The sequence below is a fragment of the Rhinopithecus roxellana genome, chromosome 14 (assembly GCF_007565055.1).
Source record: "Rhinopithecus roxellana isolate Shanxi Qingling chromosome 14, ASM756505v1, whole genome shotgun sequence".
Classification (NCBI taxonomy): Eukaryota; Metazoa; Chordata; class Mammalia; order Primates; family Cercopithecidae; genus Rhinopithecus; species Rhinopithecus roxellana.
Window position 1 is genome coordinate 33285003 of NC_044562.1, and position 23816 is coordinate 33308818.

Below are 23816 nucleotides of genomic sequence, written 5' to 3' on the forward strand. Positions count from 1 at the left end.
CCTGGCTAACACGGTGAAACTCCGTCTCTACTAAAAAATACAAAAAACTAGCCGGGCGAGGTGGTGGGCGCCTGTAGTCCCAGCTACTTGGGAGGCTGAGGCGGGAGAATGGCGTGAACCCTGGGAGGCAGAGTTTGCAGTGAGTTGAGATCTGGCCACTGCACTCCAGCCTGGGCAACAGAGCGAGACTCTGTCTCAAAAAAATTAAAAAAAAAAAAAAAGATACTTTATTTCTAAAAATGCAGGTGGTCATCTGAGCCTGCAGCGAGTCATAATCTTACTGCTGGTGGAGGGTCTTATCTCTATGTTGACAGCGGCTGGAGGGTCAGGCTGGTGGTTGTTGAAGGTTGGAGTGGCGGTGGGTTTTGTTTTGTTTTTTTCCGTGAGACAGGGTCTTACTCTGTCACCTAGGCTGTAGTGCAATGGCGCGATCACAGCTCACTGCCTCCTTTCAAGTAGCTGGGACACCAGGCACGTGCCACCACACCTGGCTAGTTTTTACAAACTATTTGTAGAGACAGGATCTTGCTATGTTACCCAGGCTGGTCTTGAACTCCTGGGCTCGAGCAATCCTCAGCCTCCCAAAGTGCTGGGATTACAGGCATGAGTCACTGCACCTGGCATGTGGTTATTTCTTAAAATAAGACAACAAAGAAGTGTGCTGCATTGATTGACTCTTTTGTGTTTGGTTTCTGAGACAGAGTTTTGCTCTGTTGCCAGGCTGAAGTGTGGTGGCATGATCTCAGCTCACTGCAGCCTCTGCCTTCCGGGTTGATTCTTCTGCCTCAGCCTCCAGAGTAGCTGGGATTGCAGATGCCTGCAACCATGCTCGGTTAATTTTTATATTTTTAGTAGAGACAGGGTTTTACCATGTTGGCCAGGCTGGTCTCAAATTCCTGACCTCAAAGGATTTGCCTGCCTTGGCCCCCCAAAGTGCTGGGATTACAGGCATGAGCCACCGTTCCTGGCCAATTTGCTCTTTTAAGAAAGATTTCTCTGTAGCATGTGATGCTGTTTGATAGCATATCACCCATGGTAGAACTTCTTTCAAAATCGGAGTCACTCCTCTTAAGCCCTGCAGCTGCTTTATCAGCCAATTGTACGGAATGTTCTAAATCCTTTGTTGTGCAATGAGATGACTTGGACTCAAGAAGGGGAACATTACACACCGGGGCCTGTTGTGGGGTGGGGGGAGGGGGAGGGATAACATTAGGAGATATACCTAACGTAAATGACGAGTTAATGGGTGTAGCACACCAACATGGCACATGTATACATATGTAACAAACCTGCACGTTGTGCACATGTACCCTAGAATGTAAAGTATAATAAAAAATTAAAATAAAAATAAATCCTTTGTTGTCATTTCAACAATGTCATAGCATCTTCACCAGGAGTAGATTCCATCTCAAGAAATTACTTTCTTTGCTCATCCATAAGAAGCAACTCCTCATTCATTAAAGTTTTATCATAAAATTATAGCCATTCAGTAGCATCTTTAGGCTATAATTTCTAATTATGATTATCTTGCTATTTCCACCACATCTGCAGTGACCCCCTCCCCTGAAGTCTTGAACCCCCAAAGTCATCCATGAGGGTTGAAATCAACTTCTTCCAAACTCATGTTTAAAGTTGATATTTTGACCTCCTCCCATGAAACACAAATGTGCTTAATGACGTCTAGAATGATGAATCTTTTCCAGAAGGTTTTCAATGTACTTTACCCAGATCCATCAGAAGAATCACTATGTATGGCTGCTATAGCCTTACAAAATGTATTTCTTAAACCACAAGACAGGAAAGTTGAAATGACTCCTTGATCCATGGGCTATGGAGTGGATGTTAGGTTAAAAGAGCATGAAAACAGCACTAATCTCCTGGTGCATCTCCACCAGAGCTCTTGGGTGGCCAGGGGCATTGTTAATGAGCAGTAATATTTTGAAAGCAATCATTTTTGTCTTAGCAGTAGTTCTCAACAGTGGGCTTAAAGTATTCAGTAAACCAGCCAGGTATGGTGACTCATGCCTGTAATCCCAGCACTTTGGGAGGCCGAGGTGGGCAGATCACCTGAGGTCAGGAGTTCAAGACTAGGCTGGCCAACATGGTGAAACCCCGTCTCTACTTAAAAAAAAAAAAAAAAAAAATTAGCCAGGTGTGGTGGTGGGTGCCTGTAGTCCCAGCTACTCAGGAGGCTGAGGCAGGAGAATCACTTGACCCCAGGAGGCAGAGGTTTCAGTGAGCTGAGATGACACCACTGCACTCTAACACTCTAGCCTGGGTGACAGAGCAAGACTCTTTCTCAAAAAAAAAAAAAAAAAAAGTGTGTGTGTATGTACATATATATAAAATATTCAGTAAACCTTGCTACAAACAAATGTCTTGTCATCCAGGCTTTGTTTTTCCATTTATACTGCACAGACAGAGTAGATGTAGTATAATTCTTAAGGACCCCAGGATTTTTGGAATGGTCAGTGAGTATTGCTTTCAACTTAAAGTCATCAGCTGCATTAGCTTCTAACAAGACAGTCAGCCTGTCCTTTAAAGCATCAAAGCCAGGCAATTACTTCCCTAGCAGTGAAAGTCCTAGATGGCATCTTCTTCCAATATAAGTCTGTTTTGTCTACACTGAAAATGTGTTATTTAGTGTGGCCACCTCCATTAATTGTCTTAGCTAGATTTTCTGGCTAACTTGCTGCAGCTTCTCCACCAGTACTTGCTGCTTCGCCTTGTATTTTCATGTTGTGAAGACAGGATAATGAACTAACCTTTGCTAATTTCCAGCTCTTCTTGTGCAGCTTCCTCACCTCTCTCAGCCTTCACAGAGTTGAAGAGAGTTAGGTCCTTGCTCTGGATTAGTCTTTGGCTTAAAAGACTGTTGTGTCTGGTTTGACCTTCTATTCAGACCACCAAAACTTTCTCCATATCAGCAATGAGGCAGTTTTGCTTTCTTATCATTTGTGTGTTTACTGTAGTACTTTTAAATTCCTTCAAGAACTTTTTCTCTGTATTCATAACTTGGTTGTTTGGCTCAAGAGGTCTAGCTTTTGGCCTATCTCTACTTTCAAAATGGCTTCCTCACTAAGCATGATAATTTCTAGTTTCCAATTTAACATAAGCGACATGCAACTCTTTTTTCCACTTGCACACTTAGAGGTCATTGTAGGGTTATTAATTGACCTAATTACAATATGGTTTGATCTCAGGGAATAGGAAGGTCTGAGAAGCAGGAGAGAGATGTGGCAATGACCGGTCAGTGGAACAATCAAGACATACACAACATTTATCAATTAAATTTATTGTTTTATATGGGCATGGTTCATGATACCTCAAAACAATTACTGTAGTAACATCTAAGACCTCTCATTACAGATCCCCATAACAGATAAAATAATGATGAAAAAGTTTGGAGTATTGTGAGAATTGCCAGAATGGGACGTAGAGACAGGAAATGAGCACAGGCTATTGTGAAAATGTCACCGATAGACTTGCTCCACGTAGGGTTGCCACAAACCTTTCAATTTGTAAGAAATGCAAGATCTGTGAAGTGCAATACAGTGACATGTAATAAAACAAGGTATGCCTGTACTCTATATTACCCTGACCCCAGGTTAGGAGACAGCATCCTGGATTTCAAGATGCAATTTTGTTTTTTCTCACTTTTTAATATTGAGGTATTTACCTATATATAGCAAATTGCATGAGTCTTAAGTGAACCACTTAATGGATTTTTACCCAATTATCTAATCATGTTAATCATGTTCTATTTCAATAACTATACCTAATCTGAAAAGGCAGAAATGAAAATGCACTTACAAAGATTTTTTTTAATCTCCAGGTAATGTTACTTAGGACATAGTCACATAGCATGCATGTGTGTGGTATTACATACAAATTCTTGTTATAATTTATATTTTAGATGGTGTGTGAATTCAGATGCTTAGGGTGCATATGGTGCATAGGTAGCATTAACTAAAATGTTATAGGACTTTCTCTGTGTTTATATTAATTCTGCTTCACATCTCATGCATAGATAAACTTTTGGACTCTCCACATAGGGGAGATGTGATACATCCTGCAAATTCCCCAGGAGAAGGACGGTATATAAATTAAAGGTTTTATTGTTGCTATGTCTGCATCTAAAAATCAATATTTCTATTTGTCTGGCTATCAAGCTACATGTGTCCATTGGGTAGCCATTTAAAACAGGCTCTTTTTAAAGTCACATTGCATTAAGTGAGCCCTGTGTTAAAATGGGTTACGCGTACATGGCCAATGTTTGCAGAATGTGGGTATCACTGTACACATATGAGCTGGGGGAATTTGAGGTAAATACAGATTACATTTCTGTTTAGAACTATATATGTATACACATACATCTCAGACACCTGTAATTCCATACATTGTCACATGTCACTTGAACAAGATGATATGACACCAATGAGGAATGGTCTGTGGAGGGACTTGTCCCCATGAAGGATAAAAGCCCTCATATCTGGGACCACATGTAGGGTGGACAGATCAGAGGAACCCTGGGAAGCATTGGCTGACACCACACCTCCTTTGTCTCAGCCTCACTCTGAGTAGGCAGCTGCCCTCTCAGCACAATTGAAAAGCAGATTCCACTGCTCTTTGTCCACTGCCTCTTTGCAGGCGTATTGAATATTTAATAATGCCATTTGCCTTCCCAGAAAAAGAGCTCAAAGAAGCCTGCACAGGCGGGCGGTAGGCAGCAGGGTGGTGCTGGAGGTGGGTAGTAGGGCTGGTGATGATACAGAGCAGGCTGGCCAGTCATTTCCCCTCAGGACCATCCCCAAACTAGAAACCCCAGCAGATGGCTCTGGGCTGGGATGCGACAGGCAAGGAGGCCATCTGTGTGGTTTCAGGCACCAGTCAGGAGCCATGGAGAGGAAGAGGAAGTGCTGAGCTGATATCAAGTGACCATGGCATGCAGTGAGATGGAAACCAGAGACTTATTTTCCACTCACATGTAAGAGCTTGGCTCAAATTCAGGCTACCACGGTGTATTCATGGAATAGTGAAGATAGAAGGAACCATACTGCTCCTTTGGTGCCAAACATTTTACTGATTGGGAAACTGAGGCCCCAGGTGCACTCAATCTCTGGAGTCATACAGCTGATTAGTGGCCAAGCTGTTTCCACTCTTGCCTACTTCCAGTCCACTCCCTACTCAGCAACCGAAAGGATGTTTTACAAAAAAAAAAAAAAAAAAAAAAAAAAAAATCCGTTACTTAAAATCTTTCAGTGGCTTTCCAGCTCAGTTAGAATTAAATGCAATCTCTTTTCCCATTGTTACAGTAGCCTACATAACATGATTCCTGCCCTCCTCTCTCATTTCATCTTCCATTACGCCGCCTCTCGTTCTCTTGCCTCTGACTGGCCTTTTATATGTTCCCCTAATGTGCCACATCAGCCTCACCTCAGGCTCTGTGCTTGCTGACTTCTCTGATTGAAAACAGCCTCAGATCTTCACATCATTAGTTCCTTCTCTTTGAGGTCTAAATTCAGGGAAGCCATCGCAGCCCTTACCATCTATTTTCCTCTCGTCAACACACATTCTAGTGGGTCATTCTCTACCACATTACTGTGTTTAGTCTCCTTATAGCACTTATCAACACAGGAAATTAACTTATTTTATTTGCTTACTTATCTGTCTTTCACACCAGACTGTGAACTTTGTGAGGGCATGGACATGATCTGTCTTACTGTACACCTATCACCAGGAGGGTCTAGGGCTCCAGAGCCAAATGAACAAATCCCCGTTCAGCATCTTTTCTGTTTCACTATGTTGCTTCTTTTTGACATTGATCCAGAAATTGCTCTTTACTCACTCATGTCTACAGAGTAATATTAAATCATGGCAGGCAGTGGCTAGCTCTGCTCTCATGGTAACTGATAACTGAAGGGTGGGGTCCTGGCTCTGGGCTTTACCTTTTAAGTCAGTATTCTTCACAAGGGAGCTCAAGGATTGCCTGTCCCAGAATTGCCCAAGGAACTAATCCAAAGTGCATATCCTAAATCCTACACTGTACTAAATTGGAATCTCTGGAGGCGAGAGTCTATCCAGGAATCTGCCCCTTTAATGAGCACCACAGGTGATCCTTAAGATAATCTTAGGGCATGAATTCAAGCTCACCAATTAAGCATATCAAAATACTTCCCCCTCCCCACCCCCATGAGCTCTCACATTTATGCTTTCAATGCCTTATGAATGATCAAACTCTGAGTTTTTAGGGTAGCACACATTGAAGTACAGGAAGTATGGGCATAGTGGTTGGTGCTCTAAGTGCCCTTATGTATGGATTATCAATTGTTGTGTAAAAAGTTACCCCAAAACTTAGTGTGCTCCTCTCATTTAGGGACAATCTTATTTTCACCAGAAACTCCTTGAGAAGTATGGAGTAGGGTGACATCGGTCAGGAGCAGAAATAGGAAATTAAAATCCTTCTCAAATTACTCCCTTGTCAATGGTTTAGCCTCCCAAAGTGCTGGGATTACAAGCATAAGCCACCGCACCCAGCCAAGTCACAGTCTTTTGTATCCTGATCTCTGAAGTGACATCCCATCACTTTCACTGTATTCTGATTATTAGAATCAAGTAAGGCATGGGTGCCAGAAGGCAGGGATCACTGGGGCCATTTAGGAAGCTCCCTACACACCTTACCTTGAATTTGAACTATCTTTTGACATCTGACATGTATAGCAGACAGAAAACTATGTAGGGCTACCATGTGGCACCTGGAGATCTAATTAAAAGGGCAGTATTTCATAGAAAGAAGAGCATAGACTTCAATTTCAGAGAGCCCTCTGTTAGAATCTCAGCTTTGGTACTTACCAACTGCATGACCTTAGACTTAGTTTCCCCAAGACTCAGTTTTCTTACCCCAAAATGTGAAAAATAACACCTACCATCTAAGGCATTTTGAGGTTTAAAAAAATCACTTGGGTAATGCGCTTGTCAAAAAGTGGATTTCCAGGTTGCTTCCCAAGAAATTCTTATTCAGTAGACTTGCAGTGGCACCTAAGAATTTATATTTTTAATAAGTGTCCAGGTGCTCCTAAGTACATATGAAAAGCACATGGTAGCTCTTAATTTGCCTGTTAACCATAATTCTACACTGATTATTGAGGAGCTATGCTGAAGAAAGTCGAATGTGATATAGTAGAAAGCAAATTGTATTGAGGATTAGAAGAGAAGATACGTGAGTCCTGGCCCCTACCTGACACTTACTTTGCAATGAGATCTTAGTCACAGAGTTATCTAATTTTTATAAACCTCTCTTTTTAGAGGGTCTGTAAAATCTCCTCTAGCCTGGGTTACTATCTGTCTAGGTAAAGAAGAAATAATAACAACTAGCATGGAGTCTCTTTAGAGCTGTTTGTTGGAGAAACAAGTACAATGGCCTCCATAATGCATCTCTTCTGAATCTCTGGGTCTCCTAACATTTCTTCCCGAAGACTATTTTTTGGTGCCTTTCATTCCTCTATTCCTCTTCTAATTCTTATGATCTCAGCATCCCTGTATGTAATGAAATATATCTGAAAACAACCTCGTTTAAAAGAATAAATCTATTAAGGAGCTGAGAATTTTCTGGCGTGAAATGAAAAATATTGATTGCTTCCCAACCTGTTAGCAATGAAATCCCATCCAGTTAATTAACCTGCTCAGAGATAAAGTTTATTTTTGCCCTTCACTTTCAGCTCCAAATCTTTAAAACCATTAAAACAAGTACCTGGTCAATGAATAAATCTTCTCCCAGAGTGGCGTTCAGGGTCTTCTGTAATCTGGCTCCAACCTACCTTTCTGACATTTCCTTTAGCTACTTACGTTTGAGTACCTTCCACCATAGCCTAATGGAAAAGCTAAAGTATTCAGTGCTCCCACTGCCAGGAATATGCCTCCTTCCTCTAAATTCCACATATTTTAACTCAGTTCAAATGTCACTTCCTGAAAAAGGCTTTCAAGGCTTTCCCAGAGCTCTGGCATCTATCTCCACCTCCCCCCTCTTCCCACCTCTCCTAATTGCTGCCAAGCTGTAAGCATTATCTCCCTGTTCTGACACTCCCCAAACTTTGTATGCTTTTGTAAAACTTACTATTTTATGCTTTATATTATATATTTTATGGGAAGTTTATTATATTTTTTAAAATATTTAAAGTTTTTAAATATATTTTTAAAATATATGTATATTATATATTTTATGCTTTATATGATTGCATCCATATTTATAGTACTAGACTCTTGAGGATGCAATTCCAATGAGTTTGTGTTCACCACATCTTTCAACACAACTCAATGTCTTACCTATGATGGGTGTTCAGTAAATATTTTTCGAATGTCTAAATAGGAACCCATTGATTTAATATAGTCTTTATGGTTGTTTTTACTCTGGAGCTCATTAGACAATAATGGAGTTTTTACTTTGGGGCTCATGATTAGACAATAATGTAAGAAGAATCTAACTCAGTTAAGTGTTTTACAAGATTTACATTATATTCAAAACAGGCCTCTCAGGCTTCTCAGTCTTTTTTTTTTTTTTTTTTTTTTTTGAGGCGGAGTCTTACTCTGTCACCCGGTGGTGCAATCTCCGCTCACTGCAACCTCTACCTCCCTGTTTCAAGCAATTCTCCTGCCTCAGCCTCCCGAGTAGCTGGGATTACAGGTGCACACCACCATGCCTGTTTTTTTTTTTTTTTTTTTTGTATTTTTAGTAGAGATGGGGTTTCACCATGTTGGCCAGGCTGGTCTCAAACTCCTGACCTCAGGCAATCCACCTGCCTAGGCCTCCCAAAGTGCTGGGATTGCAGGTTTGAGCCACCATGCCCGGCCACTTCTCAATCTTTCTGAAGGCAGTCCTGTTGTTGCTTCCCATCCTTAGCAGTTTTCTGTTTCTAGAAATCTTTTCACTTTCAATGGAAGGGTTGGGAAAGGCAACCTTGTTATGGACATCATCCATTTCCTTCTTTTCTTTTCTTTTCTTGGTGGAGTTTCGCTCTTGTTGCCCAGGCTGGAGTGCAATGGCACAATCTTGGCTCACCGCAACCTCTGCCTCCCAGGTTCAAGCGATTTTCCTGCCTCAGCCTCCCAAGTAGCTGGGATTACAGGCATGTGCCACCACACCTGGCTAATTTTGTATTTTGAGTAGAGACGGGGTTTCTCCATGTTAGTCAGGGTGGTCTTGAACTCTCAACCTCAGGTAATCCACCCACCTCGGCCTCCCAGTGTGCTGAGATTGCACGTGTGAGCCACCGCACCTGGCTGGACATCATCCATTTCTATGACTCTGGATATAGGTCTCATATGGCATTTCTATCTCCTGCCCTAATTTACTTGCACAACACACTTGGAGCTAGAATTTAATGAGCACAAAACCCTAAAAGTCAATTTTAGGTAAAGCAGATATTCAGTCATATGTGGGAACACTCACATGTATGTGTCTAGGCTAAAGGGGAGAAATATGATAGCTTCACTGAAATAAAAAAGGCATTATTCAGAGTCCATTTTCTTGAACACCTACTAAACTTTGGGTGCTGCATTTTGTGCTGGTGATACAAATATAAATACTGATCCCAGCCTTAAAGTAGCTCTGAGTCATACAAAGGGAGATTAATGTATGGTGAGATAATTATTACATAGAATATGGTTTCTGCAATACCGGAGACAGATACAGAGTGATGTGGAACACAAAATATTTTCTTGAAGAACAAATAAAATGTTTAAAATAAAGAGGTTCTGCACAGTCTTTGTACTGATATTAATAAATATTATTTTGTAGTTATTAAAAATATTAGTATCATCTTTAAACCAGCCACCTTGGGCTAGGTCTCAGCATCCATGGTGGGTCCTGGGGCGTGATTCAGACAAGTATCCATGCTGGGTTAACCAAGACTGAGATGTAGGTCCTTTCTCCTTAGAGCTTGTAGGAATGAATCATTCATAGAGATGGCAGCAAAGGGGTAGTTTTCTTATGACTCATTGGACTAAACTTCATTCCAATGATATTTTGCTGCAGAAATTTTGCATGCTACTCTGTCTATGGCTCCAATATTTCTAAAGGCATTACCCCGGCTGTTTGGATGAATCACTGGCATATCTTCTCTATGGTCCTAGAGGGGTGTGTGTGTGTGGGAGGGGGGAAGTTTATAAGGAAAGGCAAAAAAAAGCAATCCTAAGTTTTCAATGACCAAATTCTACAGCTGCAAATACTGAGGTTTTATATAGCCCACTTTAAGTTTCCTGCTTTTTCTTGCTCTTCACATTTAGGGACACTTTGCTGCTCACTAGAAACTCCTTGAGAAAAATAGGGTAGGGTGACATAAGTCAGTAGCAGAAGTAGGAGAGGAAATTAAAATCCATTTCAAATTACCTCTTGTCAGCGGCTCAGTGAAAGGCTTGAATAGGGAGGAGGCTGGGGATATTGGTGAAGACGAAGATGAAATATTGCTCTGGATTTTTATGATTCACAATTGAAAGAGGACTGTGATTTATAGTAGTGATGACTGTGGTGATGGTGGCCACAAGCCATTCAACAAATATGCATTGAACACTACACGCCATCACTGACTTAGGCACATGGGATCAAATGAATTAAAAAATTATCTCTGTCAGTTGGAGCTTAAATTCTAGACGAAGAAGCTGACAAAAAATGGTACTAGCATCCTCCTCCCTGTTTGAACATTTGAAGCATTTCCTTCTCATGAGGTCTTAGTCATGAGGGATTTAATCTCCATCAAGTCCCAGCTTCATTGTGGAAGTCACAAAACTTTATCTCCTCGAAAGCTTGCAGACTGAGATCTACTTTAAATGTTTATGTGAACAGAGAAACGGTCTCTGGTCAAGAGGTGTCTGTGTCTTGTATGTGCAATGAGGGGAACTGTGTTAGTGGACAGCGGGCAGAGAGTCTACAACCAGACCTTCCACACCGACACGTTCCTGCTGAGGAAAACGCAAGAGTTACTGCCTGAATCGCTCCCCTCCCTCCCCGTGGCCTTTCTCTTTCTTTTACTCTTCACTTCGCTCCCTCCTCCCTCCCTTCCTCAATCCCTCCCTCTCCTGGTTACCTCCCTTTCCCTTGGTCCCTCCCCATCCCCTTGCCTCGCACAGTCTCTCCTCCTCTTGCTCCCTCTCCCTCCAGCTTCTTTTCCTCTCATCCCCTTTCCCTCCTCCATCCCTCCGCGGCGTCTGCGTCAGGCCCCCACTAGCGTGACGCGCGGGGGCTGGGTGGGAGCTGTCCACTCGCCCGGGTGCTGAATGCAGCAGCGGCGGCCGCGGCACCGGCAGCGGAGATAGCCGAGAGCCTCCCTCGCTGCAAGAACCTTGTTTCCAATTCTCGGACGGTCAGCTAGCCGCCCCGCCACCTCCTTCCAGCACCACCCCTTTGGGAACCGAGCCAGTGGGGGCAGCGGCGGGTGCTGAGCAACGGCGGAAGACGAGACAACACCTGGCAGCAGCCTGGAATCTGATTTGCTTCCTCTCGGCTTTTATAAGAGATATATTTATATACGGTTTTGGGGAGTCGCGAGGACCAAGCTGGAGCCAAGTGCCGGCTGCCTCCCACCTTGGCCACACTGCTTCGCTTCCCCCTCCCCACCTTCAGCTGGCACCGCAAACAAGCCTTACCTCGTTGTATCTGCGAGGAGAGGTAGCAACAGCGAACCCAGCCAGCCAGAGGCGGCGGAGAGGAGGAAGGGGCGGGGTGGGGGGGCAGAGAGCGGACCGAGGCCGCCCTTGGTGGGGGTAGCGGGGGCAGAGCTGCCGAGCAGACCCGGCAGCCGCCCTCCTCCGCCCCCACCCTTCAGAAGCACTCTTGCCTGACTGAGAACCGAATTATTCCACTAGTATTATTTCATTTTTTATTACCCCCCCTCCTCACTCCTCAGCCGCCCCCACCCCCACGCCTGCCTCGCTTCTGGTTGCATGGCAGCGCTGCCCGGGCGCGGGGGCTCAGGGCTGGCCCCCAGGGAAGGGGGAGGAGGAGGAGGAGGATCATGAAGGCCGGAGTCGCGACCGCGCCGGACGGCGGGCAGCAGCCAGAGGACGAGCCGGAGCAGCCCCCGCCCCGGAGACATCCGGACGCCGAGCAGCAGTCGCCTCCACCGCCGCAGCAGCAGCTGCGGGCGCGGGCCGACCCGGAGCCGGAGGAGGAGGGCGACCGCGACCCAGAGGAGGAAGAGGAGGAGAAGGCGAGGCCACTCGCCCGCCCGGACCTACCCTTCTCTCGGCTCTTGCCCCTCGCCCGAAGGGACCTTTGATGGAACCGAGGGGAGGGGGCCACGGATTTGCCGACTGCAGCAGGGGTGGGCTGGGGGCTGAGATAATGTAACCACTCCTTTCTCCTGTTCTCTCCCACACGCCCCTCTCCTCTACCCCTGTTCTCTGCTCCACCGCCCTCTCACCCCGGTACACACATCCTTCCTCTAGCCAGGATTTTCACGCTCAGGAAGGAGGCGCCTCTGCAAGGGTTAAACGATCTTTTCTTTTTCTCCCATCCTTTTTCCTTCCCAACCCTCTATTTTATCTCGCTTCTCCTAATTGGCTTTCCCCTCTTCTGCTTAGCCCTTTGGCTGCAGAGGCAAAGCACAAGCCCCTAGCCCAGTTTCACCTGCCACCCCCTCCCCCACCCAACTGTTCTCTTAAAAGCCACTCTGGTGCTTCTGGGGGTTAATTGCCCCAGTTTTCTGCCCAGGAGAATTAAAACTTCTCCCAATCTTCTCTCCTCCCCTACCTTGACTCCCCCTAACCCCTACCACCTGAGAAGAACTATCTTTTCTCTCTCACACATGCAGTCCTCAATTCTTCATTGAGCTGGTTTTCTCTAAGGCCAGTTCAATCCACTCCAAATTTGATTTACAATTGTCCCCACCCTTTTATATAAAAGAAAGATTTCTCACGGCCTAGGAATTTGAGAAGAACCCAATAATCCTTTCCTGGGGAACTTTTAAACAATTCGACATTGATCTTAAGGCTCTAGTGGCCCCTTCACCACACTTCTTCAATCCCTCTGCTCCTACCAGTGTCCTCAGGTCAAAGGCAGAAAGGAGACACACTGAACAAAGTTGGAGGTTGGGGTGGGTGTGTGAGGGCAAGAGAAACTTTTTTGTTATTGGGCTTTGCAGGTGGAGTTCAGAACCAGTGACTCACACTTCTCAGTCCTGGGATCAATTTATTTGCTACTTGGAGGGGTTGTATGAAAAGCCAGTGAGAAAGCAGACTGCCCCCACAACACAGATCCACTGTGGGCCCCCAAACCTGTCCTGTCCCCCTCTTTTAAGACTCCGGCCACCCCTCTTGGGCTCTCTCCTTCCACGGGCACATGCTGATGCCCCTGTGTGGGCTGCTCTGGTGGTGGTGGTGCTGCTGCTGCGGCTGGTACTGCTGTGGATTGTGCGCCCCAGCTCCCCAGATGTTGCGCCACCAGGGTCTCCTCAAGTGCCGCTGCCGCATGCTCTTCAATGACCTGAAGGTTTTCTTACTGCGGCGCCCTCCTCAAGCGCCCCTGCCCATGCACGGCGACCCCCAGCCCCCCGGTTTGGCGGCCAACAACAACACCCTTCCGGCTCTGGGCGCCGGGGGGTGGGCAGGCTGGAGGGGCCCCCGAGAAGTGGTGGGCAGGGAGCCCCCTCCTGTGCCACCTCCACCCCCCTTGCCACCTTCTTCTGTGGAAGATGACTGGGGTGGCCCAGCCACAGAGCCACCTGCCTCACTGCTTAGCAGTGCCTCCTCAGATGACTTCTGTAAGGAGAAGACCGAGGATCGTTATTCACTGGGCAGCAGCTTGGACAGTGGTATGAGGACCCCACTCTGCCGCATCTGCTTCCAGGGGCCAGAACAGGTGAGTCCCCTTTTCTCTTCTCCTGCTTCCTGTGGTATTTTCAGGTCTTGCAGATTGCTACTCGCCTGCTTGCCCTGGAGAACCATTATGTTGCCTCTAGTATGAGGACTCTATGTTTAAGAGCCCTCATTGATGTTTCTGGTGGTTAAGTTTGCCCAATGAGTGTCTGGTTCCCGGTGGAGCCTGCTTGGTGGTTCGTTTGTGTTCTAGATTTTGCATTTTCCTTCCAATGCTAGTGTCTCCAATTCCATCTCCAAATTTCACAAACATCCTCAGAATAGAATATCTAGAAGTAACGGAGTGAAGAAACTTGGTGGTGTATTCACACTGGTTGCCAAGATATCCTTTTATCTAATTTGTTGTTAGTAATATTTCGTCTAGCCCATCTTCAGTCCCATATCCCAACCTCTTCCTGCTCTGAGAGTATGCCGAGATCTTGTTCTCTTTTCCTATTCTCATAGGTTGAAATCCAGTAAGCTTGTTCTTTCACTTTGAACAACTTTCTTTCATATCACATTGACATCCTCAGCATTATGTTCTAGCGACTGAGGAGGAAATGGAGAGGGATTCTGTGTCCAAGACTAAATGATTTGCTGAGATACTTCTTGGCAGACTCAAATTTTTCTATGTTGAAAACAGGCAGGTAAATAGGAATGAGAGTGAGTTTAAAGGACTGGAGTAGGGAATAAGGTATCTTGTTATTTCTCTTTTCAGACCTAAAGTGTATTGACTTAGAAAATCCCTTAAATGCTCCCCATCCAGGATAGGGAATGCCAACTCTCTCATGGACCAGAGCTTTCCCAAGTCTGGCAGGTTTTCCCTACCCTATTCATTCAGATTTTCACAAACACCTCTCCTAAGTTCACCTACAATCTAGTGTCAGTAGTGCTGGATAGCATGTGTACATTCGTCAAGAACCGTAGAATGTGGCAACACTTCTCCAAAGAATCACAGATAGAAAGGCTCACCCAGTAAGTGATGCTGGAGAAGGAATATTCAATTGCAAAGTGGGCAAGGTTATGTGTTCCCATCAGCCACTTCTGTAGTAGTTTCCTGAAGTGCAGAGAAGACTTCTGGATACTCCTTGAGGAAGTGGCAGTGCAGCAGGATGCCATGCCAGGCTTTGACTGGCTCTGGTTCTTGCTGAGGGTGTGCTCTGTAAGACGCAGGCTTAGCTGGCATTTTCATTCATTTTCTTGCTTTGCTTTCAATGGACAAAGAACTTTAGAGACCAGCGATTCCTGGAGCTACAGCTTGGAATTATGAGGGGAAGTGATATAGATCTTAGTATGAATAAATGTCTCTGAGAGGCTGGGGGCTGGATTCTTCCTTCTTATGACTAAGATTACCTAAGTATCCAATAAAGTGTTGTCCAGAGTTGAAAACTCCTGTTAGAAAAAAACTTCCAGAGTGCCTTTCCTTCAGTCCTTCTCTCTACTTCCAGCACCAGGCTCCATCAGAGCTATGGGATAGAGTGGCATGGCTGACAACAAGAGGGTGCCTCACTTTGATATCAGGCTCTTGCCACCATCAAGTACTTCATACTTTTCAAAAGAAAGAATTTTTAGCTTCCTAAATTCCTAAGTCATTTCTTTTGTCTCTTATATGTGCTCAGGTCTACATGTCACAGGGGCTGGGAGTGTGGCTTCTGGCAAGAGCACTCTTGTATCTAGAAAACAGCAGGACTTGGAGGTGCCCTGCGATAATATTTCCCCTGCTGTGTGAACTTCTCCAAATAGCTTTATGCCTCTGGGCTGCTTTTCCAACTTACATGATTTGGAGACACCTTTTCATGCCCCTCTCCTTTCCTCAGAGGTGTGTTGGGAGAATCCAGGAGAAAACAAGTGTAAAAAATATCTTGGAAGGGATTTATATATAATGAGCATGTATTTTGATAACAGAAAGCTGTATTTTATTGAAAAAAGAAAAAGAAAAAAAAATTGGCAATATTGTGAAATACCCTCATGTGATACAAGATCTGGTCAGAGGTTAGAAGCTTTCCTTTCTTGTTCATTATTTTGATGATGTGTCATAAATAAAGCATTGAATAAAAAAAGCTAACACCAGTAAAGCAACGGGCTCTATTATGTGGGAGGATTAGGGGGCCAAGTCTGCATTAAGACTGGATCAAATTAAGCACTTCCTGCATATGATTATTATGTTTTGGGGGTTTACTTTATCTGTGCAGGAACCAAGAGGCTTTAATGGGATTGTGTTATAGCAGTAATAAGAGCAATGTGAGTACTGCATTAGGTGTGGAGAATACAGTTTCCCACTTTCTTCTTGTTTTTTTTTTTCCCCCACAGCATTTCTATGAAAGAGACAAAGGAGAGAAGATAAGGGAAACTCTAGAGAAGGAAGAGAGAGATAGAGAGAGAGAGGGGGGCAACAGTAGCGGAGGGGAAGGAGAAAGAGAGGGACAGAGAGAAGGAGGAGGAGGAGGAGGAGGAGGAAGGGGGAATGGGGGAGAGAGAGAGAGAGAGAAAGCTAAAATTTCTGTATTTTAGTTTCTCTTCAGGGAGAGAGCTGTTCAGCAACTGTCTACACATGGCCCTGGAGGAAATGTGGTCTGCAGTCTTAGTAGCTGAAAGTCTTGGTGTTATCTCTGCCCAAACAAAGGAATTAAGCAGACCCCCACCTCCCCACTCCCCATCACCCCAATCATTTGCTACTGCTATAGGGGCTAAACAACTACCTAAAAAATGAATATTTGATCTTTTCCTGCCAAGGGCTTGCAATATCTGTGGTGAGGAACAACAAGAGAATCCAGCTAGTTTCACCTTTGCACCTATCTACAAAGGACTTTGCATCCATTCATTGGTGCATGCATTTATTTAACAATTTTTTGGGGGCACCTACAGTGTGCCCGTTGCTGTTCCAGGCATGAATATTCAGGAATGAACAAAACAGATGAGATTTCTGCTCTCCTGAAGCTGACATTCTAGTAGAGACCATACATAGACAAGTAAAATAATAAGTAAATAAGGTGATTTAAGTGCCGTGATGAAATTTAAAAAGGAAAATGAGTTAGAAAGGAATGAAAGGGAGGCGGTAGGAAAGGTACCACCACATTAGAAAGGGTAATCAGGAAAAGTCTTCCTAAGAATGTGTCATCTGAGCTGACACCTAAATGATGAGAAGGGCCCGGCAATGCATAGGTCTAGGGGAAGAGCATTTCAGGTGGAGGAAATAGCAAGTTCAAAAGCGTGAATGTGAATGAGCTTAGCATGTTGGAAAAATGGAAGAGAAGACAGGAACTGAGAGAGGGATAGGTGTGAACACTTGCTCTGAGAACCTACTTGGCTCCATGCTAAAAAGTTACTGAGTAGCCTCTCTCCTCTCCACCATTCATTCATGTTGAGCAGGGGTCAGGACCCATGAGACTGTAGAACCAGACTCCAGATCAAAACTTCCTCACTCTCCCTTTTTCGTTGAAGCTGCACTAGCCCACTTTGTGGGACAATGTACCATTGTGGGTAATCTGAACTCTCTGAAGCCAGATGTCCCCAGCTGTAGGCCTGAACAAGTTATACACCCTGTCTGTGTCTTGGATTCCTCATTTGTACAACTGGGAAAATAGTAATAGTCCCTATGTCATAAGATTATTCTGAGCATCAAATCAGTCAATACTATAAGAGCAGTGCTATCATAGCATTTTGTTATTGTTATTATTACTATCTCAGATTCAAGAGAGTGCTGTTCCTGCCTTGTTTAAAAGGAAAAGTGTGCCCTAGCCCACAGGCTGTCAGGAAGCCACTATGATTGTGGCATGTATGTGGACTGTTTCTAGCAGACTTACAATGCTCTAGGCACAGAGCGCAGCTTGTCCATTTCCATCATCAAAGTCTTTATTAAGCACCTACCTTTTGCCTGCTGTTCTGCTGGACAAGGTCCAGAGATGTAGGGTAGATGTGGTCCTGCCCTCTGGGAGTGTCACAATCTAACCCAGACATCACAGGGGCTGATAGAAATCAAGAACACACAGACAGTGAGGCTGAGTGAATTACAGTAATATCAGGTACAAGAAAGAGATGTATGTTTAAAAGCAGCTAGTGGGCAGAGTGCCTATTGAAAAAGACAAGTCGGGGAATTTGCCACTTTATCTACAGTTAGTTAGAGAAGACTTCTCTATTGCTGCCGAAGACCACATGAGAAGAAATAGATTTAGGCTGCCAGGCTGAGGTTGGACAGATGGAAGCAGAAGAGATGTGTGTCCCCCCACCCCCACATCTGACTGCCATGGTGGATTTTGTCTTTGTAGAACAACCTCCAGGCACTCCACACATGGATACCTTGGAAACAGGCGAATCCGCCTCCCAGCTAGGCAGCTGTGGAGTGCCTAGAGGTGGGTGCAAAGACAAAATCCACCATGGCAGTCAGAAGCTAGGGTAGGAGGCCACCTGTTCCGGCCCTAATGGAAAGTAGGACGTGTATGTGGAAAGTTTAGCAAGCTTAATCTGCTTTTTTATTCTTTCTGGGGTTGGGTTCCCTGGAGTTCTGTGTTCAGAAGGGGCAATAATTGTATGGAATGGTCTAGTCAGTGTTTCGGTTAGTTGGGAATAAGATATGGCTTTTCAGGGCATGGGGAATCTGGAGATCCTAAGATGCAATGAAAACCTGGGAATGGAGCTCAAGCAGAGCATTTTAGAAGAGACTTAAATGGTATACTTAGTCGTCTTAGTGCTGTGGTTTGATTTTACATTTCTTTGTGTGGTTATTTAGTATCTGTCTTCCACATAGAAGAGACCCATCCCTCACATTTACAGGCCCTGGGGCAGGAGTATAAATGGAACCTCACATACCATGGGCCAAAATATTTAAAAGCAGTAAATCCAGCTAACAAACTGTTCAAATATATTTTATCCTCCTTTCCTGACAAATACTCCTTGAAAACAACCTGGGAGACAGGTTTGAATTTAGAACTTTTAGATGTCTCTGGATTCTGTGCTAGTCAAATGGGGATAACTGTCTTTTGATCTACAGGACATTCTGATTCTCTTTCCAACGCTGACTCTAGCCGGTACTAATGAGCCTTGGACCCACGTGTATGGACAGTCCTGCTGGCTTGTCCAAGCTCTGTCCATACCATCCCCCAAACAGTGGTGCCTTGCCCCAATCCCTGCCCTTGGGCCAGGGAGGGAACAGTTTATGTATCCAAAGAAGAGAGTCCTGCAGGTCCTGGGAGCAAGTTCAAGGCTCTCTGGACAGGAATTCCAGAGTTCCAGGTAATTGGAGCATATTCCAGAAGACAGGTGAGGTTCCTTGACCCTACAGACTCCTCACACTGTGGGGAGAGGTTCAGCTGAAGGGGGAGCAGAGTGGGGTCCTCTAGAGCTAGGGGTTATCTTGTCTGGGTCTAAGGGGAGCACTGCAAAGGGACTATAAGATCCCTGGAGGAAGTGAACTGTGTGTGTTCATTCATTGCTGGATCATTGGCTCTCAACCCAGTACCTGGCACCTGCTTCATGCTCTATGAGTATTTCTTGAAATACCCAGCTAATGTTAACATCCAGTGGGCAGGTTCATAGGTAGGAGAACTGGGGAAAAGAGAACATTTAGGAAAAAAGTGGTGTCAAATGCCAAAGATGTGCTCTGCAGAAGAAAGGGTCCACAGAGCAGTGCCTTCTATAGTGATAGAATTTCCAGGGAAGTAAACTTGGGTTCCACTATTATACAAACTTTCCATGAAAGCTGTCCCAAGATCTTATAGGCTGCCTTAGAAGGGGGATCTTATGGGGACCTGGGGCTAGATAATCCTCAAGATCCCTTCTGAGCTTGGGAGTTGGAATTCATAAATAAGATAATTTTGGGGTCTGGGAGATTTTTAATCTAAGCAAAAAGAGATGATCCCCTCACCTTCTCCAATTCAAGGGGTTATCTTATCTCAGGACATCTAAGGTCAGTAAACACATTACATGGCATATACAAATATATCTTCAGCAAAGATTAGAAAGAACAGTTTCTGTCCTGTGTTCATAGAAATCCTAAGGTGTTGCCAGCCATATTGTTGCTGCAATTGTAAATTTTCACCATGCATACATCATGGTGGGAGAGCAAGCGCTTCATGGCCAATAGGAAACAGACACCATCATGGACCCAAGGATTCAAAACCATCCTGGGAAAGGGGGAGCCCATTTTCACAAGCCCAAGAGTTGTGAGCTTTCAGTTCCTACTTCTGTCAGTCCTGGTCCTACTTAAATTGGAAGCTCCAAGAAACTTTTCTTCACTCAAGGCTCTTACCAAAACTCTAATTCTCTATTGGGAGATAAGGTAAGGATGTTAAAACCCCACCACAGGGTTACAGGCTATTTCACAGATATCGCTGTCTTACATGTACACACTTGCTCACGCATAAGCACAAATACAACACTGAATGCATCTGTCTCACTTTCACAGGCAGAACTGGGAACGAGAGGAAGGGAGATGTCTGTGTCTTGGCAGTTGCGGAGCAGTTCTCAAATCAATTGTTTGTAAGATTCTCTACACAGTGTTCAGTTCGTAGTAATCCTTCACTTACCAGGATCAGCTTGGGGTGAGTTGACCAATTTATTGGATGTGGCTTCTAGCTGAGGCCCCCATCAAGAAAGTTACTTAAGGCTAGCAGAGCCGGAAGTTACGAAATATGGATTTCACAAGAGGCTGGGAGAGAAAAAGGAGAGATATTAGGATTCTCTCTTTCTGCCCCTTTTTCCAGCTAGTATGCTGGAAAAGTCCAGCTGTGGCCTGTGAGATGGGGGAGAGAGACGAGGTTGGAGGGAGAGGAGACACTCAAAGGAGTGTGGGGATGAGCGAGCTGCTGCTTGTTTGCTGGGAAGGAAGCCAAGTTGGAAGTAAGCCTGGATGTAAAGGAGCTGGCAAGCAAATACTGTATGGTCCAAGCTGCATACCATCCTCCTCCCAAGATGCATCATATGTAAGCCAGAGTTTACATGTACATATAGTACACATTTGATACCCCATTCTGTGTATGGTAAAAGCAAAGGTGAGGTGTACCTGGGGCTGACTGTCTCATGACAAAATAGGAAAATTGAGTAAGTTACAATTTGAAATCCAGGTAGATGCAAATTGTCAGGGAAAGAAAGAGGGGAGTTTCCAAATATAGGTTCTATCCAACTCTGTGATCCAAGAATGACCTCATGACTCACAAGAGGGATACAAGGGCCCCAGTCCTGAACCCAGCGAATTGTACTCATGAGGTTTTTTGCAGGACCTGTCCATAGAGGTGTTGAGAAGGACAGATCAAGTTATTTTTCTCCTTTATGGAAAGACTGTTTTGGATGTGGTTGAACAGAATCAACATCAATGTCTGAAAGAACCCTCTTGAAGCCACCCCAGTGGCTAGCATAGGGTTCTGTGTACAGTCGGGACTCATTATTTGCTATTCCTTTCTCCCTGCTACTTGCACATGTTCATTCCAGATTAATAGTGCTATATTTGGTCCCTCGTATATTGTGTGTGTGTGCACGCATGTGTGCACACATATGTGTATAAACTAAAAGGCCAAGCAACAGGGGTATGGATGACCCCTTGCAATCTCATCCGACCTCATTTACTGTTTCTATAATGATAAATAGCGATGATTCTTGTCCTAGTAATCATAGTGATCATTATCTTGGGTTGAGACCGTTTGGCTAGCATGCATTTCCTTATTCTATTGCAGAATGATGGGAAGAACATGGGCTTTGAAGTCCAAAAGGCATGGATTTCATTCCCATTTGGGGCCCTTCCCAGCTGAGTGGTCTTGGGCAACTTATTTAACTTCTCTGGACCTAGATTTTATTGTTTATAAAACAGAGATAAAATATTGAGTTTGAACATTTGTAAAGAATTGACATGATGCATTAAAGATCTAGGCACACAACAGCTGCTAACTGAAAGGGAGTGATATTTACCCCATCCTACCAGTGTGTCTCAGAGACCTGGAATGGAGCCCTCAGATCACACTGTTGCTTTTCCTACTACCCTCTCTCACTGAAGTCTTTAAAAAATCAGATGTCTAAGGCTATGCTTCCGTCACAGTAAACCCCAAGCTGTTTTTGTGACTGACAATCAGGGACGGGTGTTTTGGACCAGCCTCTGTTTAGCAGATTTTCTGCCTCTGTATTGTCTGATTCAGCTGAACTCTGTCCTCTCTTCCTTGGGTCCCTCACTCCCAACATCATTGTCTTTATCCATCTCCATCATCACCAGGTCCCTGACAGATCTTTATGAAGCAGCACTCTCTGCTTGGCAGGAAATATGTAGAAAGACACTTTCCTGGACTTTGAGTCCCTACAGGTCAGGGGCAGACCATGCATGCAGACAAGCATGCAGAGGAAGTTGCAGAGGAAATGCTTGCCCAATATGCAAGCAAGAGGTTTGCACTGAAGGTCCTCCTTGGACTGGTGTTTCTGAAAACCTGGGATGGGATGGACAGCCCCAGACAGACATGATGTTAAATAACGTTGATCCCCAGGTAAGAATGTTGTTCCCTTTTCAGTCTGCTCTCATGCTTCATGATAATATCTAGGAGATAAAATCTCACCCTAGTGATAATATGTATTTAACACCTTTCTAGTAATGTCTGTCTGCTTTATAAACAAAGAAAGAAGGCATTAGACTCAGATCTTCGGACATGCACTTATTTTAGCTAGAACTTCTTACTTTGTTTTGTTTATATTTGTATGTGTCTATTCTTTTTTTTAATGGGCTTCATTTTTTTAGAGCAGCCTTAGGTTCACAGCAAAATTGAACAAAAGTACAGAGAGTTCCCATGTACTCCCTGCTACCCCACCATCAACATCCCGTACTTTGGCCAGGCACAATGGCTCATGCTATAATCCCAGCACTTTGGGAGGCTGAAGTGGGAGGATCGTTTGAGCCCTGGAGTTTGAGATGAGCCTGGGCAACATAGCAAGACTCCATCTCCACAAAACAAAACAAAAGCAAAAAAAAAATTTCCACCAGGGTGGAACATTTGTTACAACTGACCCTGCATTGACACATCATTATCACCCAAAGTCCATAGATTACAGGAGGGTTCACTGTTGGTATCGTACATTCTAAGGGTTTTGACAAACATATAGTGACATGTATTCACCATTATGGTATCACACAGAAAACCTATGGTATGGTATCATACCTAAAAACCCACTGTGCTCCACCACCTATTCATCTCCCTGCTTCCACTCCCGATCTCCCGGCAAAATATTTGGCCTTTTCCAGGATGTCATATAGCTGGAATCAGAGAGTGTGTAGCCTTTTCAGATTGGCTTTTTCACTTAGTAATATGCATTTAAACTTCCTCCATGTCTCAGTGTCTTTTTGTGGTTGATAGCACATTTCTTCTTAGCGCTGAATAATATTCCATCGCATGGATGTCCCAGAGTTTGTCTATTCTTTTTATGGCAAATGGTATCAGTCTTTCATTTATGGCAGTGACAAAAAGTCTCCCTTAGAAATAAATTTATTGAAATAGAAATGTGAGACATTTAAGGCAAATGTTAAGTTTGAAGAAAATAATAGTATAGATGGTACATGAATACATCAAAAAGCATAAGTGACTGAAGTTATTCTGACCTGGCTACACTTTAAAGTAGTTTTGAAACATCTGTGGACATCAAGAATGCTTCAGGAAGGAGATGATACGTGGAGTCCCAGGCTGTGATCCCAGGGTAGTGCCCTGGGATCTGCATTTTCAATCTCTGGCTTTGAGAATTCCAAAGTAGGTGATTACTTCAGGAATACTGTGTATTAGTAGGAAACCAAATGGGGAGAAGACATGTGTCCACCAGACCTGAGGTTCTGGAACAAGGAACAGAGGTGTGGGCCCTGAAGGAGGAGGAGAGGAGAGTTAGTTGGGAGGGGATGATGTAATCAAAAATGCAAGTTCAGTCATTCAGCGCTGGCAGAGTTCAATTAATAAGAGTAAGATCTGCTATGGAGAAAGTGACTTTTTATTCCAAAGCTAGCTTAGGGGAAGAAGGAC

At 44.4% G+C, this 23816-nt stretch overlaps 1 protein-coding gene across 1 annotated transcript in view; it reads left to right on the plus strand.

Annotated features, from left to right (window-relative positions):
* The first annotated feature begins 11117 nt into the window (after nt 1-11117).
* Nucleotides 11118-23816, plus strand: part of MARCHF4 (membrane associated ring-CH-type finger 4) — a 112970-nt gene continuing 100271 nt past the window's right edge. The window contains exon 1 of the mRNA XM_010362318.2: nt 11118-13849. Within this exon, the coding sequence (XP_010360620.1) occupies nt 13331-13849 (519 nt within the window). The 5' untranslated portion in view covers nt 11118-13330. The remainder of the gene's footprint in view (nt 13850-23816) is intronic.